We start from the raw sequence: 13,989 nt of genomic DNA, 5'->3' as shown, positions 1-13,989 counted from the left end.
AGAAATGTTTTTAAGAAGTACTGAGTCGGTGATCGGGAGCCCTGGTCAGTAGCCATGATCAATTGACTAGGCCAAGGGTATACCCCGAACAGGAATTAAAAAGCACTAACCACTAAGCTTTTTAGAACTTCAGAAATGGCGAATATTCCGGCAATAATCACAACGCATTATGAAGCAATTTTGCACTAACTTTCCCCATGAAGATAGTCAGGGGGAGCGTGTAAATATTCTCAAAACCACACAATTATGGACAAAAGTGGTTGGAACGGCTCGAATACAGTTTTTTACACATAAACTTTATCAATACGTGCATGCATGTGAGCGTTCTGTAAGACCCACCCCTCCCCCACGTTCAACGTTAAACCCTTTTAGTTAAGGACTACTCGTGCAGTATGTTTGAGAGCTCATTATTGCCTGGAATTGAGGGAAATCGAAATACGGCAGATATTTTGGCAAATGTGCCAATAATTTCGGCAAGAATTACATAGATTGTACTTATGTCCTTCATTGCGTGTCACGCATTTAAACGTGGTCACACTCCCTCACGCATATTGATCATACCAAATTATCTACGTGCGTGAATATGATTCGGTAAATTAATTAATGCGAAAATGTGGTCAACGAAGTGTCAAGTTTGCAAGTTCCTATCATAGTTTTGCTCTTAATCATCCGTGAGCAGAAGTTGTTTCTAATCCTATTAATGCCGGGGGGTTACACTGGCGTTAATTAACAGGAACTTGTTATCAGGTAAACTGGGGAAAAGACGATCAGTATGATGTTTCTCAATTTATTTGTTTGCATTTTAGACTCATACATAGTCTGCAAAAGGTTTCAGACTCTACGTCCTGTCGACTCCTCTACCGTTCGCCGGCGATTGATCACTTTATAGCAGAACAGTGGAGCTTTTTAAAACAATTTATCAAGTATCCTTCATTACTTTGAAGAACTATTCTTTCATAAGAGTTTGAATTTGATAGAACTGATACTGAGTACCATTTGAGTTACCCTTGTTTCTTTTCAGGAAAAAGTGGTGTAGTCGCCTGCACACATTTTATTTCTAACTTGATGATGATGTCAAGATGACAGCGAAACGTGCTTTTTTAGCGTTGATGTTCATTGAAAAACTTTGTAAGTTAGTAGGCGGTAATCGGTGTAAATAGTTTTATTTAAATTTATCTTTCATTCTGTGTTGCTTGTATAATAAACTTAAACAGCGGCTGCATTTGGTCGGGGGTTCTTTTCCTAAATTAGAGGTTTGGGGGTTTGCGTGTCCGGCTTTGGTGCACGTAGGATATCGATGCACTGTTTATGTATTTTGCTGTAATCTTATTAGCGTCAATTAAAACATATCTTGGGCCTGGCTGATCCATGGCCACGTGCTCATGCCTGATAACCTTTGTGTACGTTCGGTTGTGTAGTGAAGGCAAAATGGTGTGTTAATATTATTTAACAAATAAAGAAGCCTAAGCCGTGTATTACACCGTGATAAATCACGACGGGTATTTGAGAACACGAGGGAAACGCAGAAAACACTCGCCTGCGGCTCGTGTTTTCTACATTTCTCGAGTGATCATGCATGAAAAAAAAACAGACGAAAATCCACTTAAGGTTACAGTATACCTTTGGGTCGGCAATTTTCTTCAAATTTGGATTTTTGGGTCAAAGTAGTGGTCGAAGAATAATTTCTAATTTCTGAAAAATTTTTTGAAAAAGGCTAAATATTGGCGGAGAAATGGCGTCCTTACGTTTTCACCGGAAATAAAAGTTAACCTCTTGATTGACAGCCCTATGCGCGTGTACAATCAACCGAGACGATTTTCGCGGGAATTACCGGTATGGATGTCACAAATTGACTACTCAGTTGATCAGCATTGTTGTTCTGACTACCCAGCATTTTTGGTATTAGGTGTGTCTCTAATAAGTTATAAGTAAACATAGACCACGTTTAAACCATGGACCAGTTCGAAAAAGCGAAAACAGCGAAGAACGAATGAAAATACATCAATGAGTGAAGGAGCGAAAGTTCGCCACGCGGATGAAGCTATAGTTATCGTATAAGGCGGGCAAATATTCGTAGTAAGAGAAAAGAAAGGTTCTGTAAAAATTTCGGAACTTGACAGCAATAACAGGGATGCTGACAGAGACTCTTCTGATGAGACCGATATCGACGAATCGTCGGACTCATTGAGACCATTTGAAATATTATCCACGCACAGTTGCCCACACACAGTTGCTCCCCGCGCTTTCTTTTGTTTGTTTCCTTCGCTCAGCCACTCAAGCGTTCGTATCCTTTTTAGTCTTCCTCATTTTGCCAGACCAGCTTCAAGAAAAACGGAGCTACAGAAAAATTCTCTCTCCGCCTTCGGTTCCTTGAACGCATTGCGAAACACAAGAGTTTTTTAGAGATTCGCGCGTAAATTTCACCAGGACGTTAACGGTAGTAAACTTTCCCTGCACTGATTGGCTTAGTTATTTGTGAACCCAGTTGAAGTCGTTTGTGGGCGGAGTTTGTTTGCGAAGCAGAAAATTTTCCTTAGCGCTGTTTTCTCGAATAAATTTTTTCACTTGAAGCAGACACTTTAAAGAGTTATAACTCAAAGGGAATTTGTTCGATTTCTCTTAAACTTGGACAGTGGCTAGTTTAACATATAAACTACAAACGTGTGTCTAGGAATTGTTAATTTCGAAATACTTTTCCTTCGAGAGCGATTTTTGTACAATCACTCCACGTTTTTTTAATCCTATTTCGGAAATTTTCTGTAACTTTTTACTGCAATTGAATATGCCAAAACGCAGACAGGTTTTTTAAGCGCTTTGGGCCCTGAAATCGAAGAAAAAATTAAATTGGCGAAAAACGAAATTCGCTTTGACTTGTAGCTTTCGAAAGGTGATTCGGGCGCTCGCATTTAGTGGTCGTGAAAAATTCGACTATTCATTTTCTTTCAAAATTCTTGGTATAGTTTGATAGCCAGCTCCATAAGCTTTAATTAATTTGATATAGGGGTTTAGGTATCTACAGCTTAAACTGCACGTGCTACATCGCTTGCGCGCGAGACACCCCTGAAGGTATACTGTAACCTTAATACAATTTTAATTGTATATTTTCTATAAGCCCGCTTGTTTACAGAAACATTTTCACAAACGAGTACTAACCATCCGGGTGTTTTCCTCGGATAGCCTCCATTTAGCGTAGAAATATGCTCGGAATTTATCCGCGGACATTATCTGTTCCGAGAAGAAAATGACAGTTTCTGAACAGTTTTCCGCGAGCGTAGCTCAAGGAAAACTGTGAGCTTTGAGGAATAGATAATGTCCAAGGACAAATTTCACAGCATATTTTCGGGCGAAATGAGGGCTGTGTTTATTATCCTTCAAATATTTTTCGCAACAGTGCGGTTTTGAAAATTGGGGAATATCACTCGGATATTCTCCAGTTTTAGCTGGGCATATTCAGTCACGTGACGCGTTTACAACAATCGCCTGCGAGCGAAAATATTTGGATTATAAGGGCTGATAGTGTCTCTCCGTGGATGAACACTATCGCGTCTCACGTGATTAATTTAAACCAATAAGAGTCCGAGAAAATTTAGTGCTGAACTGCAACGCCTGACAGTGCCCGCGCGAGATTGTATCACGTGGTCAGTTTTGGCCAATGACGACGCAGGAAAATTTAGTAGTGAACTATTGGTCGATAGTGTAAGATAGCTCAGCCAATCAGATTGCAGCATCTGCATTATTATACCAGAATTCCACTAAATTCTTATTAGTAGAATTTTACTTGTACGTAAATATTTTGTATATACTGATAATTTTATAGTTCTGGCAGGGCAGCCCAAACAGACCAGCTCATTTTACGTTCTCTGCTCAACGTTCCCATGTACGTAAAATTGTGTACACGTACCAGTCCACGGAAATAAATCAACAGTGCTAAACAATGTTTTACCACGAGAGAAAATTACCGCTTCCCCTTTTGATTGAGTAATTTTACTTCTTACCCACCCCTTCTTAGTAAGTAATTTTTCACTATGTATCCCCCTCCCTTCCAGCTAATTATCGTTGCAATGGCAAGAATTATAAATTAAAATACCATAAACACTACCAAACAATACGCATATGGATTTTATTATTATTGTTATCAATTTTGTTCCATCATTCCCGTCCTTGGTTTATAGGCGTTTACTGTTTCCGACTTCTTTTTATTTCACCTTTTTCTTCTTTTTCTTTTTCTCCTTTTTAATTTCGATGATTTCAACAGCTTCCACATCAAGAGAGAGCGTATCTTTGTCCTTTCTGCTTGTCTTCTTTCTTTTGTCTCCTGTTTCCTCGGCTTCAGGGAGCGGTTCTTTACAAGTTTTTTCCATGGTGGAATTCCTAGCCTTTTTGAGTGTATCTTTGTGATCGTTTCGTTCTTCAATCTTGCACGACATTTCCAAATCTTCAGCAATACTAGCTTTGTCCTTTTTCCTCTTTTTCTTATCTTTTTTCTTCCCACCTTTCACCGACTCTTCAGTTTCCAAACTCTCTATCATCTCACCCTGCACTTCCTTAATTTCGCAAACTTGTGAAGCAATAAACTCCTGTTCCTTTCCTTTGTTTTTCTTTCGTTTTTCTCGCTTTGTTTCCTTCAAGACTTTACATTCCTTGCCTTCGCCAGATTCCCATCCCTCCACTTCCGCGTTCTTTTTCTTTTCCTTTACTGCGTATTCATCCTCATCGAAATTCGAGCTAGTTTCGTCGTTTTTCAATTCACAAGCCTTCCTTTTTCTTCGCTTTTCCTTCTTCTTTTTCTTTGACTTTAATTCTTCGTCAGCGAACTCTGCATTTTCTGAGCCATCTTTTCTAGCTTCGCCTGTAACCATTTCTTCTTGAGCTGCCGTCTCTCCTCGCATTTCTTTTCCCTCTCTTGCGACCTTCATCTCCCTCATTTTCATCTCAAAGTATTCCTGAATGTTCTGCCCGGAGTTTACAGTCTGCACACCGTGAAACGATGGTGGCGGACAAGATGCTGTGCTGCCGTCTGATTCTTCACCCTGACAAGAATGAAAGACGATTGTTTAGACCATCAGTCCAAAATTCAAAACACCGCACACGCGAAAAAGAGTGCAACAGACCCTTTAAGTCTTTAAGTAACGTGGAGCGGCCTCGTGGCGTCATTCTTACCTGACATTTCTTCAATATCAGACCCACTCTTTTCTTTTTTCCAATAAAATATTTTTGTAAATGGCTAAACAATCCTTCCTAAATTTTCTACTCCTACCAGAAATAAACGAAGAAAAGCTGTTTGCTAACTCATTCGTCACAGTCCATTTAGGCTCCAGACCTGTGTTATTTAAAATTATGTTCAACTGCTTCTTACATCGCACTAAACGATTTTATTTGCTATATCATTTTAAGAATATTGTTGTTGTCACAACTAGGGATAGTCAGGAGTATGGTGTTCTTTTAGAGCTCCATAGGCTTTCTAAATCGTTCACTATCTATAGCTAGGTATGTGAGCAGACAAGATTAATCAAATCCTACACAGGCTGTGATTGGTTAACCATACAGGCAAGGTGGGGCTGTCTTCTCCACTTAGATTTCCCTTTTCCCGTGACCAAACGGCATCTTAATGTCATATGATATAATGAATCCTCTACTGCCAAAGCTTATTAGGTTAAGATGGAGGGATAATGGCCTTGATCTTTTTTCTCATGTCCATGGACCTTGACTGGGTCTCAGTCCATCAACGCACAGTAAAGATCTTTGTCAATATCCAGCCACCTTGACCTTACGCTTGGCCAATAACTCATTAAAATATAGCATCTGATTACCCCAGGAAAATTATCTTCATCAAAATTCAAATTCTTGTAAGGAGGATTACAGAAAACCCATGATAAATATTAAGGAGAGTTTTGAACATGATGCTAACCTCAGACTGTTCTCGAGGAATTCCAGGAACTGACTTACTTCGCTGACCAAAGATGCAAGCCATGTCTTCAGCGGATTTGGAAGACAAGTCCTTGCTCTGGATGAAGCGATTGTAACTGGAAGTAGAGAATCAGACAGTCAGTTTGAAGTATACTGTACACTTGTGGGCTGCACAATAATCAAATAATGGAACCTATCATAATTATTTCATAAACTGAAGCTCTACCACTATAAGATAGTGTGAAATCTGTGTCAGGGTTAAGTGTCCCATCTTGCCAGATTTTCTGAACTCCAAATAGAGCAACTCAAGTTCATTAGTAGCTGAGTCCACGTTGTTGTGTTCTTCGGCAATACTTCTCTTGCAGTAATTCTCACTGGATGCATTTACAAATGGGTACCAGCAAATATGTTGCTGAGAGTTACCCTGTAGTGGACTAAAATCAAATTCAGGGGGAGGGGTAGAAATACACTTCTAGGCGCTTCTTGGTACATAAACCAGAGTAAGTTCTGGCATGGCGAGTCAAAAACACTTCCCCTTATCTTTATATCAACCTTCAACTTCATCATCAAACAAAATCAATGGTCATTGCTCAATCCCCAATATAATTACATTATCACACAGGCAGGTGATGAAAATAATAGAAGAAATTCATCAACTGCATGTTAATGATATTGCCTTGATGCAGTATTAAAAATATATATGTATTTCACAAAGCTATTCTAAAGGGAAATACTCACAACACTCTCTTTCGGGATTGTCGGGCTGTCTTCTCCATTTCATGCTTCTTTCTTTTCTTTGTTGGCTTCTCTCCTTTTGCAATCAACAAAATAAGCCAATTAATTTTTCCATTAAAAAGAGAAATGTGGTGCAGTTGGACCCTACTAAAACCTGGTTCTCATACCCGCTGTCCTACCTGTGACATAGTCACCGGTTGCAACTGACAACGTTCGGCGATCTGTTCCAGTGGGTCCCTGGCACATCTGTTATGGATCGCCAACATACTCAAATTTGTGCGAAATGCAAATCAAATTGGTGCAATTTTCAACCATCCCACCTGTAAATATGGATCGAATTGTCTTACTGAAGTACTTTGCATCTGCAGATGATGTTCAAATAAAATACTCTCATCGCCGACAGTCGCCGACAACTGCCAGCTTGCCTGCAAAGTTGAACTCAGCTCAACTTCACAGGCAAGCTGGCAGTCAATGCCTGGGACAGATTATAATTTGGTGATAAATGTTCACATATGCTGTAACGGTCTCCCAGGTATTTCAGTGGCATATGAGAACCAGGCTTAATTCAAACTCAAAAATTTTGAACTCAAACCATTTCCCTTAGATTTGCCCTTCTTTCAGTCACTTGCTATGATTAACAAACTGATTTTTGTTGCTGCATTCATTTCAAAATCCTTTGGTAGAGTAAATTAACTAGTATTGAGAGTTATTTTCACAACTCCCATTAAGTTTTGAGCCACCTGCACCCTTGTTCTCCACACCCATAGCAAACTTGTTACTTTGTGGGTGAATTCTTTCAGCAACAGGCAATTTCCCCTGTAGCATCTAGGGAAAATCAAGCATACTCAATTGTAACAGGTGTTACAGGTTACGGCCTTTAATAACAGCCCTGATTTTCATATTAAATGCTGATCAGACCTGGTTAATTTGAACCCCCACTATTTAGAACTATTTTGTTTCCCCCTCAGAGTTTGAAATAGCACAGTTTGACCACATTAACAGCTTGCCAGCAAAAGAATGTCAAAAGCTGTTGAATAGAAACGTGCATACATAACTGTGCTTTGCGGGACAAAAAAGTCTATTATCGCACAATTCCTTTTAGGGCCCAGTTGATAATTGAGAAGTCATCGGACTCCAGGACTGGGAAACTCACCATCACCATTTTCTGAATGATCATTAAGGCGTGACAGCAGATCATCAAATTCCAGTTGGTGTGATAACCAGTTATCTTCATTAGACTTATCAGCTCCCAAACCTGAATGGAGAGATTATGATAATAATATGATCAGCTTTTCATTGTTGTCCTCATTTGTCAGAGAAACTTTGTCTAACAGCTTTGGTGCACTCTAACTTTGTACATGCACATCCTAATTGTAAACAGTGTTGTTTCGATAGTACATTTAGTAGCCGTTTACCAACCTGAAGTTGAAAAAAGGTAGATATTAATTAACTTCAGTAGTGAGTTTGCGAAGCTGATGTTTCAAGTGTCAGGCAAAGTTACTTTGTCACCAAGCTCTGATAGTGCTAGCACTCAAAACGTTAGCCTCACAAACTCACTACAGCGGTTCATTTACCATGTTAAATAATGTTTAATGAGGGTCACTTGTGATCAATTACTGAACAAATGCATGGCATCATGGTTGTTAATCTAACTACAACTGCTATGGCCACAAGAATTCTCAAACCGAAGTGAAACATATCAATTGTCTCTTAGACTGCCATTCACTTCTTTTGAAGCTAGCTGTTAGAATTTGATTCACAGATCAAGACATTATACTTCTGAGTTCAAAAAATCATTCAAGAATTAAAAATATAACTCAGGTTAACTTTGTCCTTATGGTTGTTTGTGCATTCTTTCAAGGAAATGAAGCATTCAGTAACTAGCTACATCTTCAGTGTGGTATCAGGACAAACATGGCTGTCTGCAGTAATAAGCATTTTATTCTTAAATCTGTTGGTGAGAATAAAGACAGTTGTTGTCACCTATGATAAATGTACTCTTCCAGGGCGCTTTCCATTTGACCAAAAATTCCAGCTAAGGGAGCGAATGAAAGAGACATTTTCTGGAAGTTCATTCCAAAATTTTGGGTGTACCTTATGAGGTTGGTCTAAAATTCTATAAAATCAAAATAACCACAAAATGTCATTCTATTTGACCATTCCTGCTTGGGCCCAGTTTCTCCAAGCCCAGAAATTGAACTCAACACAGCTGTTCCTCAAGCTTCTCAGTATCAGTACTTGTCATGTTTTCTATCTGATGGACAACTTAAATCTCTTACTTCAACACTATTGCAGTGGATTGGCCACAACATTGCTTTAGTGAGAGGTGCAAAAATACATGTAAGCTACGTGAAATGTAGGCATGACCATGCAAGGGAACAGCTTGCCTCATCATTCCAAAGTGACTCTTGAACTCATCAGGAAAATAAAGAGGTATTGCACCCTTAATGCAGTTGTGGGCTTCATTTTAAATTCCTAGGCACGTAAGAGCTTGCCACACTGATAAAAGTTACATCATCGTCCTCACCAAAATTATACATCATTTGTTTCAACTTCAGAGTCATTGAGCAACTCACAAGCAAGTAAAAAAGGTCAAAAGGGCAAACAGTCTGCTGTTTGTTTTCTTTTTGTTTATTTTGTATTTTCGCGTGAAGATTGGAAAGTGATGACCTGGGATGGGTTAGTCCAACGTACTGGAAAACATTGTTCCATTCGTCACATAGAATACAAAGAATTTCAAATCAGAATGTTTGGTCGAATGGAAAGCACCCCTTGCCGTCTATTGGTTTGCTTTTACCTAAGTTGTCACGTCTCTTTACAGACTTCACATGAGTTGTAGATCCATCTTCCTTGGTGCCCAGTCCTTTACCACTCTGCCATCCCATTTTAGTTAACATCTGGTAGCCAAATCTGCTAGTATCTGAAGACAAATTATTTACACAATTTTACTCAAACACCCCTTGGTTGTTTTTCAGGTAGTTGAAAATTCTCTGTCATATCATGTTGTATTGTTCCCTCTCGTCTCTCACCCAGCAGAAACAGAAGGGAATCTCTGTCTCGCAAGGCATTACCAGCACAATTCGGAATATTTTAACCCTGGTATAGTAAATCAGACCCAGTCGAACTGTATTTCAATTGAACTCAATGGAATTAAATCAAACTCAATCCATGGACTGAGTTCTGCGATCAAACCAAATCGAACTCACACAAAAATAATTGGACAATCAAACTAAATTGAACTTTTGATTTCTGAAGTCTTGATTTTTTGTACAACCGGTGTTGAAAATTAATAACATTTTTTTCAAGGCTCCAGTTACTTCAGTATAACTCGTGTTTTCATGTTTTGAAGACCACAAACAATAATCTTTGTTCAAGCGAATTTACCCACCGAACACTATCAAACGCAATCCACTGGATTGCGTTTGATTGAGTTCAGCTGCTGAACCCTATCGAACACAATCTAATGGATTGAGTTTGGCTCAGTTCGATTTGTTCGATTGAGCATGATTGGTTTGGAAATCGAACTCACACAAAATTCGGTGTTTCACTTGGTTTCATTGCCGAACTCAATCGACCTCAAATCACGGATTGAGTTCGATTTCCGAACGTTCGATTGACTATGCCGGGGATTTAACCCACTTCTAAACTTGGTATCACTTTTCCACTGGCTTTAATTAAAGGACTTCAAAGTCAATTTCTATCAATTGATTTCGGACTCCACAGCCCAACAAAACCGGAAATGCTGTGTTCAAAGATCTCAGTAAGATATTAAAAAGACATGAAAAACTCCAAAGCTAGAAAAATAAAAATTTATACTCGTGACGCAGTTTTTGATACGTTTACCAGCAAGAAATGGTTCTTGGGTATATAAATAGTTCCTTACCATTAGTCCAAGTTGTATTACGCGGATCACTGCTCCATTTTTGCTTCGATTTTGGCTCTGCAAGCATCGCCATGTTGAATTTCTTTACCCACGTGTGACGCAATGCTAAACGAGCCTTCAATTCAAATATCCAGCGTCAATTCCGCCAAGTTGATGCGCCTGCTTTTACCACGCAAACGTGGCGGAATCGCTTTGCTAAGATGCCCAAGTGAGTATTGTCTTATTTGTTCCCTTGAAAATAAGCGTTTTTGCTTCTTTTTTAGTTCTTTCCTTAAAGCGGATCTGTTAAATCAATCTACCGTTTATGTTTATGTGAAGTTTTTTTTGTAATTGTCTTTTTATTCTAGGTATTACTGCGATTACTGTGACACCTACCTAACACACGACTCGGTGAGTTTGATGCCATGTGTCTCGACAAGTTTTAATTTGGTTAAGAAAATGAGTCCATGCCCAGTTAGAAGATATTCTTCGCTTAGAAGGACAATGTACCTGCCTTCAGTAGCTACCCAAGCCCCCCATAAACCATGTTGTTGAAAGGAATGATCGACGAGTCATTAGTTTTTTTCTTCAGTTGTGATAATGTTGTAACTTGTATTACATAGAGTAGGTCCCCAGTAGTTCTCAGTGGTGATCAATAGCAGCCTATATTCGTTGTAGAATGCTTAAAGATGCTAATAGATTCTGAATACTCAACGATAAAGGTAGAAAAAAAATGGTGACTTTCACTCCTCATACACTGTATACCATATGACTTGAATAAGTTTACCAGTCAATCAATCAACCAATCAACAACCAACAGCTCTGATTCAAGTAATGATCAAGCTAGAGTATTCACTCAAAAAAGCGTATCCTACAATAAATTTTATTAAGCGTCTTGGTATGACTGTTTATAGTCATGCACTAAAATCCACCACCAGTGGTTTCTGTAGAGCCATGTTGTCAGTATGGATTGGTTACAGAAAAGATTTTAACTGCGCTATGGAAACCTTTAAATATACTGTGGAATGCTCACTTTGACTAATCATTTCTTGTCATCCCAGCCATCTGTCCGGAAAACACACAATGGTGGCCGAAAACACAAAGAAAATGTGCGGTTTTACTACACAAAGTGGATGGAGGAGCAGGCACAAAGTTTAATTGATCAAACAAGTATGTAGCTTTTTTTTTTCATTTTTGTTTTTTCTTTTCTGTGTAGATTGTTGTTGAAATCTAGAACAGTTTTAAACTTAACACTTCTTTGCACCCAGTCATTCACAAGACAACAGTCAATATCAGATGAAGTCAAACCCCAGAAATACAGATGTAGTAGGCAGGGCTGTTATAAGTTTTGAGTCGCCTGTACCCTTGCTCTCCACACCCGTAGCAAACTTGTTACTTTGTCTGTGAATTCTTTCAACAACAGGCAATTTCACTGATATCATCAAAGGAAAATCAGGCATACTCAGCCGTAACAGGTGTTACAGGTTACAGCCCTTAATGACAGCCCTGGTAGGGGCGACAGAAAGAGAACTTCTTGAGAATTTCTTGAGAACATCTTTTGAGCAAAAACGTCTGTAGTACTTTTCATAAGTTTTGAAAACTGTAGGAAACATTGTGAAAGAAGCTGTTAAAGTGCACGTAATTGACATGTGAATCACGTGGGTATCCAATTACAGTTATCCAATTACAAAAAGTTCGAATTGAATACCTGCAATGGGACACCCATGTGATCACACGCCAATTACCTGACAAATAAGCCATGGAGAACCAATAGATTGAGAATTTTCAACTACAAGGTTCAAACTAGGAGCCGGATGCTGGCAACAGCCAGCAATTTCCTGACCTGCCAGTGATTTTTTTACTGACTGTTTTTCTTCAAAGAAAAAAATTAAAATGCTATCCAGGAAAGAAGTAGGTCACATCCATGTATGGGCTAGTGGCCAAAACTACCATCCATAACAAGTTGTCTGTATAGTGGGGCTTTGACCGACCAAATTACTCTTTTAAGGTAGACCAAACCTACCCTTGCATTTTGCACATTGTTTGAACTCTTTAGTTGTGCTTTTTGAAAAGAAATGTTGAAAATCGCTATGGAATATAAATAATGTGCTGCCCATAATTTTGAAATCCAGTGGCAAGTGTTTTTATTTTCCTTCATCAAACATTTTAAGCCTGAAACCCCTCACGTTTGGTATCTCGTCATCTGAAACAAGTTTTAATTAAAACCAATCAATGTGTTCTTTCTTTTACTTTAGCTGCCGCGTATCAAGCTGGCTCCACGCCAGCACCAGTTGCCCACATACCTCCCCCTGGAATGTTACCACCCCCACCCCCTGGAATGATGCCACCACCTCCAGGAGCTCTGCCTCCCCCTGGAGCTTTACCTTTTCACCTTCCACCTCCTGGAGCAATGCCACCACCAGGTGGGATACGACCACCTCCTGGAGCACCACCCCATGGGGGCCCGCCAGGAAGGATGCCAGGTCCCCCAGGGGGAGGAAATCAACCACGACCAATCGCTGGAAAATCTTGATGAAGCAAGTTACCTAGAAGAGAAATTGTATAATTTTGCCCTAGTCTTGTTATGCCAAGAACTATTATTTTGTTGATTACAAGATGACTTGACAGAAAAGATGAAGAGCAGCAGTGAACTTTATGTTCACTGTAAACTTGTTTTTGAATAGGTAGAGACAGACATGTCTAAGGCAACGATGCTATTGTTGCAAAAAGAGCCCTGTTTCCATACTATTTTCCACACAACCACATAGCAAGACCATGTACGGATATTGGGTTTTAACTTCATTTTTTCCATACACTTTCCCGTATTATGTTGTAAATAACCTGTAGTCTGTCCGATATTAAACTGTGGCTTTCATTCGTAGACTCAAGTTTCCAGTTTTTTTTTTTTTCTCTTTCAAACAGCGGAATGTATTGGGTCGGCCAGAGGCCAACACCATGACTAAGTCATAATAAAGAGTTAACCAAAACCGGAAACTGCGCACAAAAAGTGTCTGGTACCCAGGATAACCTTTGGGTTATTCATAGCATGATTATGCAAATCATGCCTATTCATATATTTTGAAGTCCTCCAGTTTTGACAAGAGATATCAGTGACTCTTAGGCTGTGTTCACACTTGCTGCCCAAGCACCAGCACAAATTAGTGTCAGGTGCAGACATTAGGTACTCCAAGTACCCAAGTACCAGGGCACGGGCACTGTACTTGAATTCTGGTGTGAGCACTTGTAAAAAGGGCGTGTTCACGTTAGTGCCAAGTAAGAATCATGCTTAGGCACCACGCTCAGACACTAAGTGTAAACATATCCATATTTGTCATTAAGGTGATTCTCTAGTAAAAGGACCCGCCATAGATTTCCGATGAAACTTGGTATGGGAGTCACCGTGCTTGTTTTCACGCCACAATGCTGACAACTACGGTTATTTAGGTGACTTTTGCACGCGCATGCGCTCATGTGCCCGTGCTAAT

The 13,989-nt window shown here is 39.5% G+C and overlaps 2 protein-coding genes across 2 annotated transcripts; one reads left to right on the top strand and one right to left on the bottom strand.

Annotated features, from left to right (window-relative positions):
- Positions 1–4,101: 4,101 nt before the first annotated feature.
- LOC110068385 (uncharacterized) lies at positions 4,102–10,643 on the bottom strand. The gene is made up of 6 exons (XM_089277702.1): positions 10,526–10,643; positions 9,440–9,562; positions 7,796–7,897; positions 6,646–6,718; positions 5,909–6,023; positions 4,102–5,030 (listed from the first exon to the last, which is right to left on the bottom strand). Exons 1-6 carry the CDS (start codon positions 10,596–10,598, stop codon positions 4,197–4,199), a joined length of 1,320 nt encoding a protein of 439 aa, XP_089133828.1. The 5' UTR covers positions 10,599–10,643; the 3' UTR covers positions 4,102–4,196.
- LOC110068680 (U1 small nuclear ribonucleoprotein C-like) lies at positions 10,642–13,387 on the top strand. Its single transcript, XM_020776090.2, has 4 exons — positions 10,642–10,733; positions 10,873–10,915; positions 11,566–11,674; positions 12,760–13,387. Exons 1-4 carry the CDS (start codon positions 10,726–10,728, stop codon positions 13,035–13,037), a joined length of 438 nt encoding a protein of 145 aa, XP_020631749.1. The 5' UTR covers positions 10,642–10,725; the 3' UTR covers positions 13,038–13,387.
- Positions 13,388–13,989: the final 602 nt, after the last annotated feature.

The sequence above is a fragment of the Orbicella faveolata genome, unplaced genomic scaffold, assembly GCF_042242905.1.
Source record: "Orbicella faveolata isolate gen_17 unplaced genomic scaffold, um_ofav_v1 contig_46, whole genome shotgun sequence".
In the NCBI taxonomy this organism is placed as follows: Eukaryota; Metazoa; Cnidaria; class Anthozoa; order Scleractinia; family Merulinidae; genus Orbicella; species Orbicella faveolata.
This window is presented reverse-complemented; position numbering and strand designations above follow the sequence as displayed.